The 24460-nt window shown below is 55.1% G+C and overlaps 1 protein-coding gene across 3 annotated transcripts in view; it reads left to right on the top strand.

The window, feature by feature from the left end:
- Positions 1 to 24460, top strand: part of LOC144727378 (atypical kinase COQ8B, mitochondrial-like) — a 44682-nt gene that overhangs the window by 15986 nt on the left and 4236 nt on the right. Inside the window, exons 5-13 of one of the 3 annotated variants that reach the window (XM_078606150.1) lie at positions 509 to 727; positions 907 to 979; positions 2386 to 2463; positions 17780 to 17902; positions 19428 to 19513; positions 20371 to 20511; positions 21958 to 22039; positions 22609 to 22702; positions 23623 to 23764. In XM_078606150.1, the coding sequence (XP_078462276.1) occupies positions 509 to 727; positions 907 to 979; positions 2386 to 2463; positions 17780 to 17902; positions 19428 to 19513; positions 20371 to 20511; positions 21958 to 22039; positions 22609 to 22702; positions 23623 to 23764 (1038 nt within the window). Of the gene's footprint in view, positions 1 to 505; positions 728 to 906; positions 980 to 2385; positions 2464 to 17779; positions 17903 to 19427; positions 19514 to 20370; positions 20512 to 21957; positions 22040 to 22608; positions 22703 to 23622; positions 23765 to 24460 lie in introns of all 3 variants that reach the window. The other 2 variants (XM_078606151.1, XM_078606149.1) reach the window with 2 other exon arrangements.

The raw sequence follows: 24460 nt of genomic DNA, 5'->3' as shown, positions 1-24460 counted from the left end.
GCTCGCTCACGAACAGATGAACGGATGGACGGGTGAGTAATTTCCGGATTGGTCATTCTTCATTCATTCACGAAGGATTCCTCCGTTCAAAAAAACAATTCCGCGAGTTCGCTCACCGCTAATTCAACTCACGAGTGACTCATTCAATGACCCTTGACTCGTTCATATTCGAATGAGTGAGCGAATCGCTCACTGGGTTTGCCAATTGTAAGGGGAGGAATGACTCCACGTGACGCCGATGCTGATGACGTAGAGATGTAACGATTCACTCCTGTGCCCGGCGCTATCTGATGAATGAATGAGTGAACTAAAGCTACCACGTTTCTGGTGGGGTCCAACAGAGTGGTGTGGCCAGAATCACGGGCGGGGGTAGTGTTGGCAACCCCACCCCCGCATATGCCGCGCCGACCTTAACAGATGCAACACGTTAACGGCACTTGCACAAAAAGTTTATGATGGTTATACGGGGAATCTTTGTCTTTGTGTGCTTGTGGCGTGCGGCCAGCAGCTTCCAGCCATACATTCGGCTCCCGTGTCCAGGACTCTCACGAGGTCCTACCACCACCACCACCACCACCATCACCACAACAACCTCAACCACCACCACCAGCAGCAGCAAGCGAGTTGGTACCAGCAGTCGAGGTGGTACCAGCAGGAGTCGCTGCGAGGGCTCACGACGGAGGACGTGGGCAAGGCGCGGCAATCCAAGTGCCAGCAGACGGTGATGGTGAGTGGGGCATGCGGGGAGATGGGGCCTCGGGAGAGGGGGACATCCTGGGGTCTGTCTGGGAGGGGGAGCGTGGGGGGTCTGTCTGGGAGGCGTCAGGGTCGGCATGAAACCCACGACCTCCTGTCTACCAGACGAGGTAGTTAACATCTCGCCCCCGCGTCTCGTGTCGCAAACAGCAGCAGCTGAGCGAGCGGGCGCGGGAGAGCAAGGTGCCCACCGGACGACTCAGCCGCATGGTCAACTTTGGTGGTGAGAACTCGCTCACTCACTCTCTCATCTCACTCACTCTCTCACTCTCTAATCTCACTCACTCATCTCACTCACTCTCTCACCTCACTCGCTCGCTCACTCATTCACTCATCTTACTCCTCTCACTCGCTCACTCACTCTCTCATCTCACTCACTCATTTCACTCTCTCATCTCACTCACTCATCTCACTCACTCTCTCACCTCACTCGCTCGCTCACTCATTCACTCCTCTTACTCCTTTCACTCGTTCACTCACTCTCTCATCTCACTCACTCATCTCACTCTCTCATATCACTCACTCATCTCACTCACTCTCTCACCTCACTCGCTCGCTCACTCATTCACTCCTCTTACTCCTCTCACTCGTTCACTCACTCTCTCATCTCACTCTCTCATATCACTCACTCATCTCACTCTCTCATCTCACTCGCTCGCTCACTCATTCACTCCTCTCACACGCTCCCTCACTCCCCTTACTCGCTGCAGCTGCTCACTCACTTACTTACTCTCATTCACTGCCTCATTCATTCACTGACTCACTAATTAATTGACCACCTTTCTTATTCACTCATTCATGAATTCACTCAACTACCCCCTTCCTCATTCACCACCTCCCTCGTTCACTCATTGACCACCTCCCTCGTTCACTGAATCATTCATTCACTCCCACTCGTTCACTGTCTCTCACATTCACAACGTGCTCACTCGCTCTTTTTCTCCCCCCACCTCGTATTCACTACCTCACTCACTAATTCACTCACTCAGTAATTGTGGTGATGGTTATGGTCAATTTGATAATGGTGATTGTTGTGGCAATAACGGCGAATTGTCGTTGTGACGATGACGGTGGTGGTGTTGGCAGTTGTGATAATGATCATGGTAGTCGTTTTGATGGTTGCGGTTGTGGTGCTTTCAGTTGTGGTGGCTGTGATGGTTGTGATGGTTGTGGTGGTTGTGACGGTTGCGGTTGTGGCGGTTGTGACTGTTGCGGTGGTTGTGGTGGTTGTGATGGTTGTGGTGGTTGTGGCGGTTGTGACTGTTGCGGTGGTTGTGTTGGCTGTGACTGTTGCGGTGGTTGTGATGGTTGTGGTGGTTGTGACGTTGCGGTGGTTGTGGTGGTTGTGACTGTTGCGGTGGTTGTGATGGTTGTGGTGGTTGTGACGTTGCGGTGGTTGTGATGGTTATGGTAGTTGTGAAGGTTGTGACTGTTGCGGTTGTGGTGGTTGTGACGGTTGTGACAGTTGCGGTTGTGGTGGTTGTGACTGTTGCGGTGGTTGTGATGGTTATGGTAGTTGTGAAGGTTGTGACGGTTGCGGTTGTGGTGGTCGTGACGGTTGCGGTGGTTGTGATGGTTGTCGCGGTTGTCATGGCTATGGTCGCGATGGTTGTGGTTGTGGTGTTGCAGGCCTCGCGGTGGGCCTGGGCCTCGGTGCGCTGGCCGAAGTGGCCCGCAAGCAGCTGGGCATGGACAAGGTGCCCCCGGGTGAGTCACGTGGGCCCACAGGGGCCCGGGGGGGGGGGGGGCAGGGGGGGTGGCGAGGGGGGGGGGGCAGGCAATGGGGGGGGGGGTGCTGGCGGGATTGAGGGGGGGGTCATTCAACCCTTAGCCCCAGGAGCCACGCCAACGACGCTACCGCGCCTCCGAGCGAGCGAGTGGCTTCGCCCCTCTTGAAAGTCATCCAAGACAGAGGCGGCCTCGGCGGGCGGGGGGGGGGGGGGCAGCGTTGTGCCGCTGCCGTTCTTCACGACACCGGAGCCCGCGGCACCGGGTGAGGTGGTGGGGGGGGTCGCAGCTATCCACGTGGTGAGGGTCTGGGGGGGGGTGACTTTGAACAAAGCGGTGGGATGGTGTTGTTTTCGTGTTGGGTTATTTTAGCTCTCCCGCTCTCTCTCTCTCTGGCTCCCTCTGTCTGCGTGCTCGCTGCCCCACGTTGCCCCTGCACCCGGGTGTCGTCGAGGCGTTTGTCGCTGCTGCTGCTGCCACCGCTGCCGCTGCTGCCACTGCTGCTGCTGCTGCCACTGCCCCTGCCACTGCTGCTGCTGCTGCCACTGCTGCTGCTGCTGCCACTGCTGCTACCACTGCCACTGCTGCTGCTGCCACTGCTGCTGCTGCCACTGCCGCTGCTGCTGCCACTGCTGCTGCTGCCACTGCCGCTGCTGCTGCTGCCACTGCTGCTGCTACTGCTGCTGCTACTGCTGCTGCCACTGCTGCTGCTGCCACTGCTGCCACTGCCACTGCTGCTGCCACTGCCACCGCCGCCGCTGCTGCTGCCACTACCGCTGCTGCCACTGCTGCTGCTGCCACTGCTGCCACTGCCACTGCTGCTGTCACTGCCACCGCTGCTGCCAATGCTGCTGCCACTGCTGCTGCCACTGCCACCGCTGCTGCTGCTGCCACTGCTGCTGCCACTGCTGCTGCTGCCGCCACCACTACTGTTGTTTGTCTTCGTTTTCGCAGCAGCAAGAATGTGGGAGGCCATCTGTCACCTGTCTCACGCTGCGCGAGTGCGGAGGTGTGCTGGCTAACAGCACTTGCCCCAGCAGTCTGTTAAGGCTATATGGGGAACCTAATTTGCTGTGTCGGGTGGTGGCGGGTTTAACGACACATTGATATATTTACACGATCTAACCCAGAAAAACCTGTGTTATGGATATTGGTCGTGAAAGCCTACGTGTTCTCCTGAATTTATAATCAAACGCTGGAGGGGGGGGGGGGGAGGGGGGGGGGAAGGTGCGTCTTATAATCCGACAGCTGTGTGTGCGTGACCAGATTTGTATAACTTTATCGCTTACCTGTCAACCCCTTATCAGTGCCCGACCTTATTACAGATCAAATTCAGACCTTATTGGTCATCCCGTGCCCCCTTACAAATGTCAACGTTCATCACAAGAACCTGAAAACTCAATTTCCCTGTACAAGAATACGGGGTAAACCTCGTGGGTCGCCAGCTTGGTTATTGACACGGGGGGAGGGGGGCGGTGCACCGTCTTACTGTCCGGGGCATCCAGTAATTAATCAGCGGCCATGGTCAATCCACTGCTAGATGAAGGCATCCGCAAGAGCCGTCGCCGACCTATCGATAATAACCCACCCGGCACCCGCACACGAACTGCTTTGATCGCTCCGTCTCCCCGGGTTGAACGTTCTCCCCGGACGCGTCGCGTTCCTTGGCTGCAGCTCCGCTCTCGTTCTCGACCAGAGCACGTGGCCGTGTCATCGTCTGGCGCAGCGAGAGGCTGTGGTGGGGGGAGGGGGGGGTCACGTGATGGTCATTGTGACGTCACGCCAACGGGCATCGCCGCTCGGCAATCAAACCCCTCCTGTCACCTCTCACCTCCCACCCACCAACTCAACCACCCAACCCACCCCACTCACCCACCCACCCCACTCACCTCGCTACCCACCCCTCCCCCCGTCTAACCTCCCACCCACGCACTAACTCATCCACCCACCTCACTCACCCACCCACCCACTCTACTCACCTCAACATCCACCCACCCCACTCATCTCGCTACCCACCTCCCCCCTCGTCTAACCTCCCACCCACCAACTCAACCACCCACCCCACTCACCCACCCACCCCACTCACCTCGCTACCCCCCCCCCTCGTCTAACCTCCCACCCACCCACCAACTCATCCACCCACCTCACCACCCACCCACCTCACCACACACACACACCTCACCACACACACACAGGATACGAAACCACTTCAGCCCAGCCCGGCTGGGGCGATCCACTGCTGAACGAGAGCCGAAGACCTCCCTACGACCTTCACGGCACGGGGGAGGTGGGCGGGGGGGGAGCCTTCATCCAGCAGTGGATCAGCCTTCTGTTTGAATTGCCGTGGTTCCGGCTCGCTCTTCCCCCGGGGGTGGTGGTGGTGGTGGGGGTGGTGGTGGGGGTGGGGGTGGTGGTGGTAGTGGTGGCGGTGGTGGCGGGGGTGGCGGGGGTGGCGGGGGTGGCGGGGGGTGGCGGTGGGGGTGGTAGTGGTGGGGGTAGTGGTGGTGGTGGTGGGGGTGGTGGTGGTAGTGGTGGGGGTGGTGGTAGTGGTAGTGGTGGTGGTAGTGGTAGTGGTGGTGGTAGTGGTGGGGGTGGTGGTGGTGGTGGTGGGGGTGGTGGTGGTGGTGATAGTGGTGTGGGTGGTGGTGGTAGTGGTGTGGGTGGTGGTGGTAGTGGTGGGGGTGGTGATAGTGGTGGTGGGGGTGGTGGTGGTAGTGGTGGCGGTGGTGGTGGTGGTAGTGGTGGTGGTGGTGGTAGTGGTGGTGGTGGTGGTAGTGGTGGTGGGGGTGGTGGTGGTGGTGGGGGTGGGGGTGGTGGTGGTGGTGGTGGTGGGGGTGGGGGTGGTGGTGGTAGTGGTGGTGGTGGCGGTGGTGGCAGTGGTGGGGGTGGTGGTGGTGGTGGTGGGGGTGGTGGTGGTGGGGGTGGTGGGGGTGGTGGTGGTGGGGGTGGTGGTGTTAGTGGTGGGGGTAGTGGTGGTGGGGGTGGTGGTGGTAGTGGTGGGGGTGGTGGTGGTGGTGGTAGTGGTGGGGGTAGTGGTGGTGGTGGTGGGGGTGGTGGTAGTGGTGGTGGTGGGGGTGGTGGTGGTAGTGGTGGGGGTGGTGGTGGTAGTGGTGGGGGTGGTGGGGGTGGTGGGGGTGGTGGTGGTGGTGGGGGTGGTGGTGGTAGTGGTGGCGGTGGTGGTGGTGGTAGTGGTAGTGGTGGTGGTGGTAGTGGTGGTGGGGGTGGTGGTGGTGGTGGTGGTGGTGGGGGTGGTGGTGGGGGTGGGGGTGGTGGTGGTGGTGTTGGTGGCGGTGGTGGTGGTGGTGGTGGTAGTGGTGGGGGTGGTGGTGGTGGTGGGGGGTGGTGGTGGTGGTGGTGGTGGTGGGGGTGGTGGGGGTGGTGGTGGTGGTGGTGGGGGTGGTGGTGTTACTGGTGGGGGTAGTGATGGTGGTGGTGGGGGTGGTGGTGGTAGTGGTGGGGGTGGTGGTGGTAGTGGTGGGGGTAGTGGTGGTGGTGGTGGGGGTGGTGGTAGTGGTGGTGGTGGGGGTGGTGGTGGTAGTGGTGGGGGTGGTGGGGGTGGTGGGGGTGGTGGTGGTGTTTGTTTTGCATCTCGTCTCTCGTCGCGGTCGGATAGCGGCCGCGGCTTGGCTAATGCGGCGAGAGCTGATTGGGATTCCCTTCCCGGGTCTGCGGGCACGCACACTCAGCAGCGCTAAGCCCTGGAATCATCATCAGCATCATCATCAGCAGCAGCAGCATACCCCTGCTGTCTGTGCCCATCCACGTGTGTGTGTGTGTCCATCCACGCGTGTGTGTCTATCCACGTGTGTGTGTGTCTATCCACGTGTGTGTGTGTCCATCCACGCGTGTGTGTCTGTGTCCATCCACGTGTGTGTGTGTGTGTGCCCATCCACGTGTGTGTGTGTGTCCATCCACGTGTGTGTGTCTGTGTCCATCCACGTGTGTGTGTGTGCCCATCCACGTGTGTGTGTGTCCATCCACGTGTGTGTGCCCATCCACGTGTGTGTGTGTGTGTCCATCCACGTGTGTGTGTCTGTGTCCATCCACGTGTGTGTGTGTGCCCATCCACGTGTGTGTGTGTCCATCCACGTGTGTGTGCCCATCCACGTGTGTGTGTGTGTCCATCCACGTGTGTGTGCCCATCCACGTGTGTGTGTGTCCATCCACGTGTGTGTGTGCCCATCCACGTGTGTGTGTGTCCATCCACGTGTGTGTGTCTGTCTATCCACGTGTGTGTGTGTGTCCATCCACGTGTGTGTGTCCATCCACGTGTGTGTGTGTGTCCATCCACGTGTGTGTGTGTGTCCATCCACGTGTGTGTGTGTCCATCCACGTGTGTGTGTGTGTGTCCATCCACATGTGTGTGTGTGTGTCCATCCACGTGTGTGTGTGTGTGTCCATCCACGTGTGTGTGTGTCTGTGTCAATCCACGTGTATCTGTGTCTGCGCGTCAGTGGAACAGTCAGCGCTGCGATGCGCTTCGAGCCCGGCGACCCGAGTTCGATTCACAGCTCACGGCCAACAGGAGTGACGATTATTTGAACCGGTCCTGGGCCTCCTCTAGGTCGACCCAGCCTCAAATGAGTAGCTGGTGCAGTGTGTAGTAAACATCGCCACTAGGGCGACAAAGGCGGTCGGGCGTGGTGCTGACCACCCACCCCCTCGTGTGCCGTGCGGGCCTTCATAGGTGCTACTCGCTAATAGCACTTGTCCCAAAATTATGTTTAAGGCTATACGGGGGACATTTGTCTTTGTGTATGAACCCCCGTATCTCCTCGTTCCTGTTTAATGCCATCCCCAGTCACGTCGCACCGGATTAACCTGGGTGGGAGTAGACGCATCTGGTGGTGGTGGGGGTAGTGGTGGTGGTAGTGGTGGGGGTGGTGGTGGTGGGGGTGGTGGTGGGGGTGGTGGTAGTGGTGGTGGTGGTGGTAGTGGTGGTGGTGGTAGTGGTGGGGGTGGTGGTGGTGGTAGTGGTGGTAGTAGTGGGGGTGGTGGTGGTGGTAGTGGTGGGGGTGGTGGTGGTAGTGGTGGTGGTAGTGGTGGGGGTGGTGGTGGTGGTGGTAGTGGTGGTGGTAGTGGTGGTGGTAGTGGTGGGGGGTGGTGGTAGTGGTGGTGGTGGTGGTAGTGGTGGTGGTGGTGGGAGTGGTGGTGGTGGTGGTGGGGGTGGTGGTGGTAGTGGTGGTGGGAGTGGTGGTGGTGGGGGTGGTGGTGGTGGTGGTAGTGGTGGTGGTGGTAGTGGTGGGGGTGGTGGTGGTAGTGGTAGTGGTGGGGGTGATGGTGGTAGTGGTGGTGGGGGTGGTGGTGGTAGTGGTGGTAGTGGTAGTGGTGGTGGTAGGGGTGGTGGTGGTAGTGGTGGGGGTGGTGGTGGTAGTGGTAGGGGTGGTGGTGGTGGTGGTGGTGGGGGTGGTGGTGGTGGCGGTAGTGGTGGTGGTGGTAGTGGTGGGGGTGGTGGTGGTAGTGGTGGTGGTGGTAGTGGTGGTTGTGGCGCAATCTTTAGCGCGCTGTGCTACGGACCCAGGCACCCAAGTTCGCTCACGACCGACACCAAATGACGATTATTTGAACCGTTCCTGGGTCTCCCCTAGGTCGACTCGGCCTCAAACGAGTACCTCGTGCGGTGTGTAAACATCGCCACTGGGGGGGGAGAGACAAAGGTGGCCGGGCGTGTTGCTGGCCACCCGCCCCCTCGTGTGCCGTTCCGGCCTTCTTCGGTGGTGCTCGCTAACAGCACTTGCCCCAACAGTCTGTTAAGGCTATACGGGGGATCTTTGTCTTTGGTGGGGGGGAGGAGGCGAGGGGGGGGGGTGAGGTGGGGGGTATCGGGCACACACCGCCAGGGACAGGTTCAGACCCCCATAAAACATCAGACGACAACAACAATCTGAGAACATACACGAGGGGGTGGCGGTGGGGGGTGGTGGTAGGGGCTGGTGGGGGGGTGGTGGTGGGGGCTGGTGGGGGGTGGTGGTGGGGGGGGGGGCTCGCGTCCCTCTGTGCTAAGAGGTCTCTTCTTGTTGTTGTTGTTCCGAGGCGCGTTCATTCACCCGTCCTTACGACAACAACAACAGCAGCAGCATCAGCAATGGGCCATACCTACTTGCTGCACTGCCTGCCCGCTGCCGCTGCTGCATCGCGAAGCCCCCCACCCCTTCCCCCGGTCTCTGTGCCCCCCCCCTCACTTCCTTCCCCCACTTTCCACCCCCGTGGCGTTATTGCATAACGCGTGTTCGCCATGTGCGCGCTGCGTGATGGCACGGGGAGACCCCCCCCCCCTTGCATTGTGCTCTCTCTGCGTCCTTGACTCTGTCCCCCCTACTCTCTCTAACCCCCACCCCCCAGACCCCCCACTCTCTCTAACCCCCACCCCCCCCCCAGACCCCCCCCCCCACTCTCTAACCCTCCCCCCCAACCTATGCCACCTCAATCCGCTCCCCCCGCAATCCATCACGGTCGCTGTAATGCGATCGCTCCGTATCACCACTGCTGCAGCTGTTGCAGCTGACAAAGCTGCTGATGATGAAACTGGCAAAGCTGCTGCTGATGCGACTGCTGCTGATGAAGCTGACAAAGCTGGTGCTGATACAGCTGCTGCTGCTGCGACTGCTGCTGATGAAACTGACAAAGCTGGTGCTGATACAGCTGCTGCTGCTGCTGCTGATGCGACTGCTGCTGATGAAACTGACAAAGCTGGTGCTGATACAGCTGCTGCTGCTGCTGCTGCGACTGCTGCTGATGAAACTGACAAAGCTGGTGCTGATACAGCTGCTGCGACTGCTGCTGATGAAGCTGACAAAGCTGGTGCTGATACAGCTGCTGCTGCTGCGACTGCTGCTGATGAAACTGACAAAGCTGGTGCTGATACAGCTGCTGCTGCTGCTGCGACTGCTGCTGATGAAGCTGACAAAGCTGGTGCTGATACAGCTGCTGCTGCTGCGACTGCTGCTGATGAAGCTGACAAAGCTGGTGCTGATACAGCTGCTGCTGCTGCGACTGCTGCTGATGAAACTGACAAAGCTGGTGCTGATACAGCTGCTGCTGCTGCTGCGACTGCTGCTGATGAAACTGACAAAGCTGGTGCTGATACAGCTGCTGCTGCTGCGACTGCTGCTGATGAAGCTGACAAAGCTGGTGCTGATACAGCTGCTGCTGCTGCGACTGCTGCTGATGAAACTGACAAAGCTGGTGCTGATACAGCTGCTGCTGCTGCTGCTGCGACTGCTGCTGATGAAACTGACAAAGCTGGTGCTGATACAGCTGCTGCTGCTGCTGATGCGACTGCTGCTGATGAAACTGACATAGCTGGTATTGATACCGCTGCTGCTGTTGCTGCTGTGGCTGTTGCTGAAGTTGATATTGCTGCGGATGCTACTATAGCGGCTGCTACAGCTGCTGCTACTGCTACAGTTCCCACATCTACTGCTACTACAGCTGCTGATAGTGACACGGCCGATGCTAATGATAGGGCTATGACATAGCTCTAGATTTGAAGCTTTCGTGACTGCAAAGATTCATACTCTTAGTTTTTTCGGTAAAGTCACGTAGGTAAAAAATGAAATTAAAATTAATAAAAATAAAATAATAAAAATCACGACGTTTCAGAGGCAACACAAGTCTCCGTCATCAAGTAGGACCGTCACAGTTAAATTTGCTGTATCAAGTGAGGCAGGGATTCCAAGATGCAAGTTCTTAAATACAAATAAATACAAGTTAAGGGGGAGGAGGGGGCAGGAGCGTATCAGAATGTGGTAGCCAATGAATGGAACATAGCTGACCTTGCCAGTTATAGCTGCTACATCTGCTGCAGCTGCTTAAGCTGACATAGTTGCTGCTGCTACAGCTACTGCTGGTGATTATAGCTGCTACCTCTGCTACAGCTTGAAAACTAATTTCTTTAGAACTGCTTTTGTGTTTAGTTTATTGTCCTCCCGGACCTCCGATTAGCACGGTTGGCTACGTACGGTGCGAAAGAAGTTCAACATACATAGACTCACACAGAGACCCATAGACTCACACAGAGACATATAGACTCACACAGAGACCCATAGACTCACACAGAGACATATAGACTCACACAGAGACCCATAGACTCACACAGAGACCCATAGACTCACACGGAGACCCATAGACTCACACAGAGACCCATAGACTCACACAGAGACCCATAGACTCACACAGAGACATATAGACTCACACAGATACACATAGACTCACACAGAGACCCATAGACTCACACGGAGACCCATAGACTCACACAGAGACCCATAGACTCACACAGAGACCCATAGACTCACACAGAGACATATAGACTCACACAGAGACCCATATACACACACAGAGACCCATAGACTCACACAGAGACCCATAGACTCACACAGAGACCCATAGACTCACACAGAGACTTATAGACTCACACTGAGACCCATAGACTCACACAGAGACCCATAGACTCACACAGAGACCCATAGACTCACACGCAGACCCATAGACTCACAAAGAGACCCATAGACTCACACAGAGACCCATAGACTCACACGAAGACCCATAGACTCACACGGAGACCCATAGACTCACACAGAGACCCATAGACTCATACCGAGACCCATAGACTCACACAGAGACCCATAGACTCACACAGAGACCCATAGACTCACACGGAGACCCATAGACTCACACGGAGACCCATAGACTCACACGGAGACCCATAGACTCACACAGAGACCCATAGACTAACACAGAGACCCATTGACTCACACAGAGACCCATAGACTCACACGGCGACCCATAGACTCACACAGAGACCCATAGACTCGCACAGAGACCCATAGACTCACACAGAGACCCATAGACTCACACAGAGACCCATAGACTCACACAGAGACCCACAGACTCACACAGAGACCCACAGACTCACACAGAGACCCATAGACTCACACAGAGACACATAGACTCACACAGAGACCCATATACTCACACGGAGACCCATAGACTCACACAGAGACACATAGACTCACACAGAGACCAATATACTCACACGGAGACACGTAGACTCGCACGGAGACCCATAGACTCACACAGAGACCCATAGACTCACACAGAGACCCATAGACACACACAGAGACCCATAGACACACACAGAGACCCATAGACTCACACAGAGACCCATAGACTCACACAGAGACCCATAGACTCACACAGAGACCCATAGACTCACACGGCGACCCATAGACTCACACAGAGACCCATAGACTCACACAGAGACCCATAGACTCACACGGCGACCCATAGACTCGCACAGAGACCCATAGACTCACACAGAGACCCATAGACTCGCACAGAGACCCATAGACTCACACAGAGACCCATAGACTCGCACGGAGATCCATAGACTCACACAGAGACTTATAGACTCACACAGAGACCCATAGACTCACACAGAGACCCATAGACTCACACAGAGACCCATAGACTCACACAGAGACCCATAGACTCACACAGAGACCCATAGTTTGTTATCTTTACCCCGCAGCTCCGATTGGCACGGTTGGCTACATACGATGCGAAAGTCGACATACAGCTGCCATCGCTGCCAATATCGCGATGTTAGTTGCTTCTGCAGCCACGACTAAGTGCCTAAGCCACCTGTAGCTGGCTAATGGGAGGAATGCGTGTTTGTGAAGATGTGTGACTACGTATATTTGATTGTGCATGTGTGTATATACGTGTATGTGTGTGTGTGCTTGTGTGTGTACTCGTGTGTGTGTGTCAATGCGTGCGTGTGTGTCCATGCGTGTGTGTGTGTCCATGCGTGTGTCCATGCGTGTGTGTGTTCATGCGTGTGTGTGTGTGCGGTAGTGCAGCGGTTAGCGCGCTGCGCTATGAACCCGGCGACTCGAGTTCGATTCCCGTTCACGGCCAACACCGGTGACGATTATCTGAACCGGTCGACTCAGCCTCAAATGAGTACCCGGTGCGGTGTGTAAACATCGCCACTGGAGAGACAAAGGCGGTCGGGCGTGGTGCTGGCCACCCACCCACCCCCCCCCCCTCGTGTGCCGTGCCGGCCTTCATAGGTGCTCGCTAACAGCACTTGCCCCACAAGCCTGTTAAAGGCTACGCGGGGGATCTTTGTCTTTTGCGTGCGCAAGATCAACTCAGCCTCAGGTTCCTGGCGCGACGTGGACAAACATCGCCACTGATGGGGGGGGGGTAAGCCGAAGGCGACCGGGGCGTGGGTGCCCCCCCCCTCACCTCCTCCCCCCATCGTGTGCCTTCGTAGGTGACGCCTGCGGACAGCATTTGCCCCCAACAACAACCTGTTGAAGCCTACACGGTGGGGGTGGTGGTGGGGGGGTGGTGGTGGTGGGGTGGTGGTGGGGGGGGGTTGGTGGGGGGGGGGTGCAAATCCTTGTCTTGTGCGCGCGGCGTGAAGTGTCTAAGACCCGCTCGCTACTCGCTGGTTCTTTCGCTGAAGTCACGTCGCTTGTTTGTCGGCGTCCGGGTGCCGCGGGGATCGATTGGGGCGAGTGCGATCTTGCCGCACGGCGTCTCTCGCCAAACTTTGTTCGGGGCGTGTAAGGCTCATTCACTACCGCCCCGTTCATCGCGACGCTCCCAGCGGTATTTACTCGCCTGCGCGACACGCGTGAAAAGGTGCCGCAAAGATGCGATGGAGGGAGAGACGCACGCTTGGGACATGACAGAGGAAGCGCCTGGTTTAGAGAACGAAGACAAAGATCCACGGCGTAGACTTGACAGACTGTTGGGGCGAGCGCTGCTAGCGGGCACTTATGGCGGCACACGAAGGGGGGTGGGGTGGCCAGCACCACGCCCGGCCGCCTTTGTCTCCCCAGTGGCGATGCTTAGACACCGTGCCAGGTACTCATTTGAGGCTGAGTCGACCTAGGGGAGGAAGCCCAGGACCGGTTCACTGATGTTGGTCGTTAGAGGGAATCGTCGCGCGGCGCGCTAACCGCGACACTACCGCTCCGAATAGAAAACAAAGACAAAGATCCCCCGTATAGCCTTAACAGATTTTTGGGGCAAGTGCTGTTAGCGAGGAGCACATGATTGCACGCACCCACCAGGTACTCGTTTGAGGCTGAGTCGTCTCAATACATACACACATAGAACACTCAAAGATCCACACACAGATGGATTCAAGAATCCACCACTACTACTTCTACCATCTCCTGGCATGGGGATGTTTGGCCAAGTTCGATTAATACGTTGTTTTTGGCTTTAACAAACTATATTTCGCTTAGATGTCAATTATTTTGTTTAACTCAGCCCATCATTCCTCTGGGGGTACCACTTTATGGGCACGTCAACAGCGGTTGTCCCGTGGACGGACTCGCTCATCCCCGCCCCCGCCATAGGAATGTGGAATGTCCACCACTGGCGCTGCTGGTCCCGTAAACAGACGAGCCTTTGTTAGTGCTCAAGCGAGCAAGAAAATCACTTTCTACGGTGATGTATTTTAAATAACAACAATCTAGTGCTGCTATTATGGGGAGAGAGGTACACGATCCCCCCTCTCTCGAGCGGCAGTATATTAAGCTGCTATTATTAATGCTGCTGGCTGCATTGACCGCGGATGTTTGATGTCACGGGCGTGATGTGTGCGTGATGTGTGCGTGATGCTGCGTGCTAAGGGCATGGCACACACACACACAGACAAAATCCCCCGGCAGAGACCTAACTAGGCTGTCGGGGCAAGTGCTGCTGTCACAGTGATGATTTACGCTCCCGCGCGCATAGACACACTCAAATGTGCATAATCGTACACGGCATGTACTGACATCGTTATGCACATACACGCTGTCACACGCATACTTGCGCTCACTCGAATGTGTACAGCAACAACAACGACAGCCGCCGTTCCCCACTAAGTGACGGTGACGTCACCGCAGCGCCTGTGCCAGGCTAGGTGCACATAGTACAAAGTGCACCCAGACACGTACACACGTACACACACGATACACGCATACATGCATACACACACACGCATACACAAACACAGCTCCCATACCTGTACACACATGTGCACACCTATGCACACACACCTCATTAAACCACAAACGCAAACAAAGATAAAGATCCCCCATATAGCCGCCACGGGCTGTTGGTGCAAGTGCTGTATGTGTGACTGTGTACGTCAGAACCACGCCTGGCCGCCTTTGTGTGTCCAGTGGCAATGTTTACACATCGCACCAGGTAGTCATTTGAGGCTGAGTCGTCCTAGGGGAGGCCCAGGGCCGGTTCAGATAATTATTGTCACCGGTGTTTGGCCGTGAGTGGGATTCGAACTCGGTTCGCCAGGTTCGTAACGCAGAGCGCTAACCGCTGCACCACCACTCCGACATACTTGCACGCACGCACATGCACGCGCATTCATTCAATCACACTCAATGTGAATTCACATACCGCGCCTACGCATCAAAAAGTCAATACTTGCGTAGGTGTAACACATCGTAGGCTTTCACGACCGATATTATCCATAATACAGGGTTGTTTTTTTGGGGGGGGATTAGATCGCGTAAAATATATAAATGTGTCAAACTTGATTTGGAGCTTTCGTGACAGCAGGAATTATTATTTGGTTCTTTCGGTAAAGACACCTAGAAGGGAAACAATAAATAAATAAAAATATAAAACAATAAAATTATCACGACGTTTCGACTGCAATAAAAACAATCATCATCAGGTGTGAAATCCACAGCAAGAAATGTATTATTATTATTTTATTGTTTCCCGTCTACGTGACTTTACCGAAAGAACCAAACAATATAATAAATGCGTCGTTAGACCCGACGACGCGTGACAAACCTTACTCGTTGCACGTGTCGGGTGGTGGCGGGTTTAACGACGCATTTATATTCACGCGACCTCATCAAAAACCACCCGTGTCACGAATACACGCCGACTCGAATATTCTTGAGTCCACGTTTCTTTGCGTATGCACCTTGCCTGGCACAAGCGCCAGAGTGACGACGCTAACGGTGGTTGTTTGTTTGTTGTTGTTGTTGTCTAACTTCTTAATAGACTCTCCCTCCGCCATAGGAATGTGGAATTTCCACCACTGGCTCAGGGCTGTACACAGGAGACGGAAACCGATGGCTCGTTGAGCAGGTTGCGTGTGTACACGCGGTTGGGGGGAGCGGTGGCGCAGTGGTTAGCGCACTGCGCTACGAACCCGGCGATCCGAGTTCGATGTCTGCTCACGGCCACCACCAGTCACGATTATCTGAACCGCTCCTGGGCATCCCCTAGGTCGACTCAGCCTCAACATGAGTAGCCGGTGCGGTGTGTAAACATCGCCGCTCGGGAGACAAAGGCGGCCGGGCGTGGTGCTGGCCACCCACCCCCTCGTGTGCCGTTGCGGCCTTCATAGGTGCTCGCTAACAGCACTTGCCCCGACAGTCTGATGGGAGGCTATACGGGGACCCTTTGTCTTTGTACACGGACGTTCCATAGCCATGTGTTGTGAACAAAACAGACCCGACCCTGGCCATTGCGGTAAATTCCAGACCCCCTTCTCCGCCTTGTTTACCCCCGATCCCCCCTTTAGCCCCCCCCTCATCTCGTCTTCCTTACCCCACCCCTCCCCCACTTCCATACCAATCCCCCCCCCCATCCCCCCTCCCCTCTTATCCCCCACTCCTTTGCCTCTCTACTCTTGCCCTCCCCCCCTCTGTGCCCCCAAGCAATGCCCCCTCCCCCCACCCATGCCCTCTCTGCCTCGTGCCCCCCCCACTCCCCCGCCCCCCTGCCTCGGGCATGGTGCTAATCAATCAATGCCATGCACGGTCAATTAGAAATCCGCGGAAGCTCGAACTGAGCCGGTTCACCGCGGAATGTTCACGAAGCATTCGTTGGTGTGACGATGAGTCGTCGATTAATCGTCGATTCCCTACGCCGAAGCTCACGCACGGCAGCGCGCGCGCGTGCGCAAGAATCGATGTCTTTCTGTACGTAGCCGTTGTGCGCCACGTGATTGATCCGCGTGACTCACCACAGCCACTAGCGGCCGCTACATTCACCGCAATTAAATCGGAACAACGTGAAACAGTGGCAGTACTGTACAGAAATATAATTATTATTTTAAATCCATCTGTGCGGAGTTTTTAAGCGTCAATCCCTTCTTCGCGTTTTGCGTGTCGGGGTTTTCTCCGGGTCCTCCTCCCACGCGACAACTAAAAACCTAAAAACGCCCACGAATGCAATCCATGGCCAAACATCCCAGGGGGTAGCAGCACCCTCCTGCGAGCGCGCCTCGAGACTCATCGAGTTTCTGCTGCGCGCGCTACCGCAATCATCCGTCACAATAACTTTATTGGCATTCGTAAACAACTTTTGATGTTGGGGGGTTGTTTTGTAAACAAACTTAGCTTTCACACGCAGGCTTTCGCGACCAATATCATCCTTAGTATAGTTTTTTTGGGGGGTTAGATCGCGTAAAAATATAAATGTGTCGTTAAAACGTAATTATTTGGCCAGTAATTACTGGCGAAAGGTCGTACTCACACAACCGGTGTTGCTGTGCTAGTGACGAATTGGCACGTCCTGTTCACGTGACAAACCTTACTAATCGGCCGTGTCGGGTGGTGGCGGGGTTTAACGACACATTTATATATTTACGTGATCTAACCCAAATAAACCCTGTATTCTAAACTTAATGTAGGTTAAATTTTTATTTAAAGCTTTCGTGACTGCAGGGATTCATATTATTGGTTCTTTCGGTAAAGTCATCACGTAGAAGGGAAACAATAAAATAAGAATAAAAATAATTTGAACCCACACTTTTTTCAAATTTTCTAGCTGTGGATTTTACACCTGATGATGATTGCGTGTGTTGCAGTCGAAACGTCGTGATAATTTTATTATTTCCCTTCTACGTGACTTTACCGAAAGAACCAAGAATATTAATGTAGATTGTTTACAACGACAACAACAAACACCGTGACATTTTTTCCCCTTGCCCAAGCGAGAAGAACAATCGCACGCCGGCTGACGTTTACGTTGGACATTAAACATGACGCCCCTCGATACCCCGGTGCCTTCTTTTGGATTTGTAGCAACGTGCGCGAGAGTGGTGATGGTGGTGGTGGTGGTGGGGATGATCTCAGCCCATTCGTCCATCAATCATCCATCGGTGGTCAGTCCATCGTGGGGTGATCGTGATGCTGTCAAAATGAAATTTAAACTAATAAAACCATCATCGAGTGGCGGAGGTCGTCGGACTAACGGAGGAGCGACCTCTCCTGCGGACCCCTCCCCCCACGTCGCCCTGCAGGCGGTCGCGGCCTGCTCGATTCGAGCCCCTTCCTGTCGGACGCGAACGCGGAGCGGATCGTCAAGACGCTGTGCAAGGTGCGCGGCGCGGCTCTCAAGCTCGGACAGATGCTCAGCATCCAGGGTGAGTTGGGGGGGTGGGGGGGGGGCACGGGGGGGTAGGGGTCACGTGGTGTTCAAGCAGTGAGCAGGTCAGCTACTTCATCAATCTCGCCACCGTGGCGAGATGTCGACTACCTCGCGTGGTGTACAGGAGGTCGTTGGTTCAATCCCGACCCTGACGCCTGCTGCTGTATATTTGGAGTTTGTGGTGTGTCTCTCTCTCCTCGTGCTCGTGTGGATTTTTCACCGGGTCCTCGAGTTTTTCCCCTCCACATTTAGAATCAACGCCACGCGTTTAGAGGAGTTTGGCCGCTATAAATTTCCACCCCATGATAAGCCACTTGGTTGAGCTATCGTTTGTGATAGTCTGGTCGCTTATGAAAAAGAGCTATACAGCTCAGTGGGCCTCCTTACCTGGTAAAATAAAAAATACAGTTTTAGTTTAGTTTTGATTGGAATTAAAACAAACAAGCGTGATATCGTTGCCCGCTGCCGTTCGGGGGGTCCCCTAGGCTAACATATAAAACAATATAGATTATTATTTATTTCCACTTGCTTATCCAGGAAAGCCTCGCTGAGGCTCATGACTTTTTTTCAGCAGGGTCCTGCCAGGTTTCCGCAGTCGGCGAGGTTGCGATGTTGCCACAATCCCTCATGCCGCCTCTTTGTTTGTGTTTACCCACAATCCCTCATGCCGCCTCTTTGTTTTTTACCCACAATCCCTCATGCCGCCTCTTTGTTTGTGTTTACCCACAATCCCTCATGCCGCCTCTTTGTTTTTTACCCACAATCCCTCATGCCGCCTCTTTGTTTGTGTTTACCCACAATCCCTTATGCCGCCTCTTTGTTTTTTACCCACAATCCCTCATGCCGCCTCTTTGTTTGTGTTTACCCACAATCCCTCATTCCGCCTCTATGTTTGTGTTTACCCACAATCCCTCATTCCGCCTCTATGTTTGTGTTTACCCACAATCCCTCATGCGGCCTCTATGTTTGTGTTTACCCACAATCCCTCATTCCGCCTCTATGTTTGTGTTTACCCACAATCCCTCATTCCGCCTCTATGTTTGTGTTTACCCACAATCCCTCATGCCGCCTCTTTGTTTGTGTTTACCCACAATCCCTCATTCCGCCTCTATGTTTGTGTTTACCCACAATCCCTCATTCCGCCTCTATGTTTGTGTTTACCCACAATCCCTCATGCGGCCTCTATGTTTGTGTTTACCCACAATCCCTCATTCCGCCTCTATGTTTGTGTTTACCCACAATCCCTCATTCCGCCTCTATGTTTGTGTTTACCCACAATCCCTCATGCCGCCTCTTTGTTTGTGTTTACCCACAATCCCTCATTCCGCCTCTATGTTTGTGTTTACCCACAATCCCTCATGCGGCCTCTATGTTTGTGTTTACCCACAATCCCTCATTCCGCCTCTATGTTTGTGTTTACCCACAATCCCTCATGCCGCCTCTTTGTTTTTTACCCACAATCCCTCATTCCGCTCCTTTGCTTTGTTTTTACCCACAATCCCCCTTGCCGCCCTCGTTAGACGACAGCTTCATCAACCCGCAGGTGCAGAAGATCTTCGAGCGGGTCCGCCAGAGCGCCGACTTCATGCCCACGTGGCAGATGAAGGTGCGAGACGCCCGGCAGCGGCTCCTCTCCGCTCCACTCCTAGACGCGCGCCGGTCAACCTGCCGGTCTAAAACTAAACGACTTTAATTTTTTATTTCACCACGTAAGGCCCACTGAACTGCATAGCTCTTTTTCAAAAGCAGCCTGGCCACAAATGTATGTTTGTTGAACTCCTTTCGCACCGTACGTAGCCAACCGCGATAAGGTGCGGTTGGCTACGAAAGGCAGTTTTGTGTTTAGTTTGTTTTCCTTGTCGCTGTGAAAGATTTCGCAAATGCTTGTAAGCATTTGGGCAGTGCCAGATTAAGCTAAGTGCGGGGCCTGTAGCATATGTTGTTATAAAGGGGCCCTAAATAAGAAAAAAACACGTAAATATTTAAACACAAAAAATTTTGCTTGCACAGTAAAGTTATTGTATTTTTTCATTTGCTATACAGCCAGATAATATGACAAATCCCTAATCTTAAACACCCAGTCGTTCTTAAAAGTCGAAGGCGGTATAGTCCTATAGTAATAAAGCAAGTGCAGAATCACTGAACCGGAATTGCTTGAAAGCATTTAGCGCCGGGGCCCTTGAAAGTGCGGGGCCCGTAGCTACTACATATGTAGTAGCTACTACATGTGTAGTAGCTACTACATGTGTAGCTACTACACGCGTAGCTACTACACATGTAGTAGCTGTAGCTACTACACGCGTAGCTACTACACGCGTAGCTACTACACGCGTAGCTACTACACGCGTAGCTACTTTTGCTACGAGGATAAATCCGGCCACTGTGGTGTTTGGGCGGTCGCGGACATCTCCCGGTGCGGGCGACGGTGACCACCGCCGGCCCCTGTCCCCGCGTGGCCCGCAGAAGGTGCTGAGCGCCGAGCTGGGCGAGCGTTGGCGGGACGGCCTCGCCGAGTTCAACGAGCGGCCCTTCGCGGCCGCCTCCATCGGCCAGGTGCACCTCGCCCGGCTCCACGACGGCCGCCAGGTGGCCATGAAGGTCCAGGTGAGAGTGGGAGGTGCGGGGGCAGGGGGTGGGGGATCAATTCTCAGCAGCGACAACGCCGCCGCCAACGCGGCGCTCGTGCCAGGCTAGGTGCACTCGCTCCCACCGCCGCCGCGTGACGGTGGTGGTGGGAGCGTCGCAAGGCTCCGCTGATGCTGGCAGGAGGTCGCGGGACAGACCCATGTACTGTAACATATATACTGCACTGCATTCTAGATTTGAAGCTTTCGTGGCTGCAAGGATTCATATTCTTAGGTTTTTTCGGTAAAGTCACGTAGGTAAAAAGTTAAAATTAATAAAAGTTAAATAAAAATAAAAAAAAAATCACGACGTTCCAGGTTCCACCTGAAGACGGAAGCTTGTGTTGCCTCCGAAACGTCGTAATTTTTATTTTATTTTTATTTTACTTTTATTAATTTTCATTTTTTACCTACGTGACTTTACCGAAAAAACCTAAGAATACTGCACTGCACACAACAAAGACAAAGATATAGGCTGTAAGCAGACTTTTGGGGCAAAGTTCTGTTTCGCGAGTAGACCGGCACGGCACACAAGGGGGTCGGTGGTCAGCATCACGCCCGGCCATACTTGTCTCCCCAGATACAAATTTATGGTTGAGTGGACCTAGGGGTGGGCCACCACACACACGTGCGCACAGTACAACGCACCACGCGTACACACTACACATGTACACTCCAAGAGGCTTTATTTTCCTGATGCCACAATTGCTCCTGATTACGATCCCGCTGATGATGATGATTTTCATTATGCTGATGATGATATGATGATGCCACTGGTGATGCTGCTGATAATGCTGCTGCTGATGATTCTCATGATGCTGATAATGCTGCTGCTGATGCGGCTGCTGATGATGATGCTCATCATGTTGCTGATCATGCTGCTGCTGATGCTGCTGATGATGCTCATCATGTTGCTGATGCTGCTGCTGATGCTGATGATGCTGCTGATGATGATGCTGCTGCTGATGATGCTCATGATGCTGCTGATGATGCTGCTGATGATGCTTCTGCTGATGAATATGCCACAATTGCTCCTGATTACGATCCCGCTGATGATGATAATATTCATTATGCTGATGATTATATGATGATGCCACTGGTGATGCTGCTGATAATGCTGCTGCTGCTGATGATGCTGCTGATGATGCTACTGCTGATGATTCTCATGATGCTGCTGATGCTGATAATGCTGCTGCTGATGCGGCTGCTGATGATGATGCTCATCATGTTGCTGATCATACTGCTGCTGATGCTGCTGATGATGCTCATCATGTTGCTGATGCTGCTGCTGATGCTGATGATGCTGCTGATGATAATGCTGCTGCTGATGATGCTCATGATGCTGCTGATGATGCTGCTGATGATGCTGCTGCTGAAGAATATCATGCTGCTGCTGATGCTGATGATGCTGCTGCTCTTGTTGCAGTACCCCGGAGTGGCCCAGAGCATCGAGAGCGATGTGGAGAACCTGATGATGGTGCTCAGCGTGAGCAAGCTGCTCCCCGAGGGTGCGTGCCTCCACAGAGACCGGGGTCAGGGTCAGAGACCAGGGGTCAGGGTCAGAGATCAGGGGTCAGGGTCAGAGACCAGGGGTCAGAGACCAGGGGTCAGGGTCAGAGACCGAGACCAGGGGTCAGGGTCAGAGACCAGGGGTCAGGGTCAGAGACTAGGGGTCAGGGTCATGTGAACGTCTTCGTGACTGGTCTATGTGTTGGTGGGTGCATGTGTCCGTATTGCCGTGTCCATATGCTTGTTCGTGTACGTGTGTGTGTGTGCGTGTGGGGAGTGGTGGTGCAGTGGTTAGCGCATTGCGCTCCGAGCCCCGCGACCGGAGTTCGATTCCTACTCACGACCAATAATCGTGGCGAATATCTGAACTGGTCCTGGGCATCCCCTAGGTCTACTCAGCATTAATTGAGTACCTATTGCGGTGTGTAAACATCACCACTGGGTGAGACAAAGGCGGCCGGGCACGGTGTTTGCCACCCCCAACTCCCTCACGGACGCTGCTCGCTAGCAGCACTTGCCCCAAGAGTCCATCGAGGCTATAGGGGGGATCTTTGTCTTCGTGGTGCAGGGCTGTTTGCGGAGAGTGTGGTGGAGGTGCTGGGCCGGGAGCTCGCGTGGGAGTGCGACTACGAGCGCGAGGCCGCGTGCACGCGGCGCTTCCGGTGAGACGCGCACACGCAACGAGCGCACGCACGGAGTGTCCCCGTGTCTCACTGCGTGTCCCCGTGACTCACTGCGTGTCCCCGTGTCTCCGTGTCCCCGTGTCCCCGTGTCTCACTGCATGTCCCCGTGTCTCCGTGTCTCCGTGTCCCCGTGTCCCCGTGACTCACTGCGTGTCCCCGTGTCTCCGTGTCCCCGTGTCTCACTGCATGTCCCCGTGTCTCCGTGTCTCCGTGTCCCCGTGTCCCCGTGACTCACTGCATGTCCCCGTGTCTCCGTGTCCCCGTGTCCCCGTGTCTCCGTGTCCCCGTGTCTCACTGCATGTCCCCGTGTCTCCGTGTCTCCGTGTCCCCGTGTCTCACTGCATGTCCCCGTGTCTCCGTGTCCCCGTGTCCCCGTGTCTCACTGCATGTCTCCGTGTCCCCGTGTCCCCGTGACTCACTGCATGTCCCCGTGTCTCCGTGTCTCCGTGTCCCCGTGTCCCCGTGTCTCACTGCATGTCCCCGTGTCCCCGTGTCCCCGTGTCTCACTGCATGTCCCCGTGTCTCCGTGTCCCCGTGTCCACGTGACTTACTCCGTGTCTCCGTGTCCCCGTGTCCACGTGACTCACTCCGTGTCCCCATGCCCTGTGTCTCCATGTCTCCTTGCCCCCATGTCTCCGTGACTCACTCCGTGTCCCCATATCTCCGTACCCCGTGTCCCTGTGTCTCTGTGTCTCCGTGTCCCCGTATCCCCGTGTCTCCGTGTGTCCGTGAGTCAGTCCGTGTCCCTGTGTCTCAGTGACTCACTCCGTGTCTCCGTGACTCACTCCGTGTTCCCGTGTCTCCGTGTTTCCGTGACTCACTCCGTGTTCCCGTGTCTCCGTGTCCGTGTGTCTCCGTGACTCACTCCGTGTCTCCGTGTCCCCCGTGTCCCTGTGCAGGACCCTGCTGCTGGAGGAGGAGGCGCTGTTCGTGCCGCGCGTGGTGGACGAGCTGAGCAGCGCCAGGGTGCTCACCACGGAGCTCGTGCCCGGCCTGCCGCTCGACCACACCGAGTCGCTCGACCAGGAGACGCGCAACTGGGTACGGGGTCACGGGGTCACGGGGTCTTGGGGTCACCCGGGGCCGCCAAGCGCAGTGAAGTTTATCAATGAACGAGTGGCTGAACGCGCCGCGCTTTTTCTTTGCGGTTGTTGCGGTGACGCCGTTATGGTTGGGTGTGTGTTGACGTGTGTATGTGTATTGGGACATGTGTGTGTGTGTGTGTTCCTGTATATGGGGATCTGTGGCTCACTGGTAAGCGTGCTGCGCTACGAACCCGGTGACCTGAGTTCGATTCCCGCTCACGACCAACAGCAGTGACGATTATCTTAAGCGGTTCTAAGCCTCTCCTACGTGGACCCAGCCTCAAATGAGTACTTGGTGTGATGTGTAAACATCGCCACTAGGAAGACAAAGGCGGTTGGGCGTGGTGCTGGCCACCCACCCCCTCGTGTGCAGTGCCGGCCATCGCAGGCGCTCGCTAACAGCACTTGTCCCTACAGCCTGTTAAGTTTATACAGGGGATCTTTGTCTTTGTGTGTGTTTGTTGTATTCACGTGTTTGTATGTATATATGTTCATGTGTGTGTGTTAGTGAGCGTTACCAATTTGCTGATGATGGAATATCAATTTAAAGCTTTCGTGACTGCAGGGATTCATCTTCTTGGTTCTTTCGGTAAAGTCACGTAGAAGGGAAGTAATAAAATGATAAAAATAAAACATAATAAAATAAATATCA

Source organism: Lampetra planeri, chromosome 25 (genome assembly GCF_965212315.1).
Source record: "Lampetra planeri chromosome 25, kcLamPlan1.2.h2, whole genome shotgun sequence".
Classification (NCBI taxonomy): Eukaryota; Metazoa; Chordata; class Hyperoartia; order Petromyzontiformes; family Petromyzontidae; genus Lampetra; species Lampetra planeri.
Note: the sequence above shows the minus strand (reverse complement) of the source record. Positions and strands in the feature narration are given on the sequence as shown.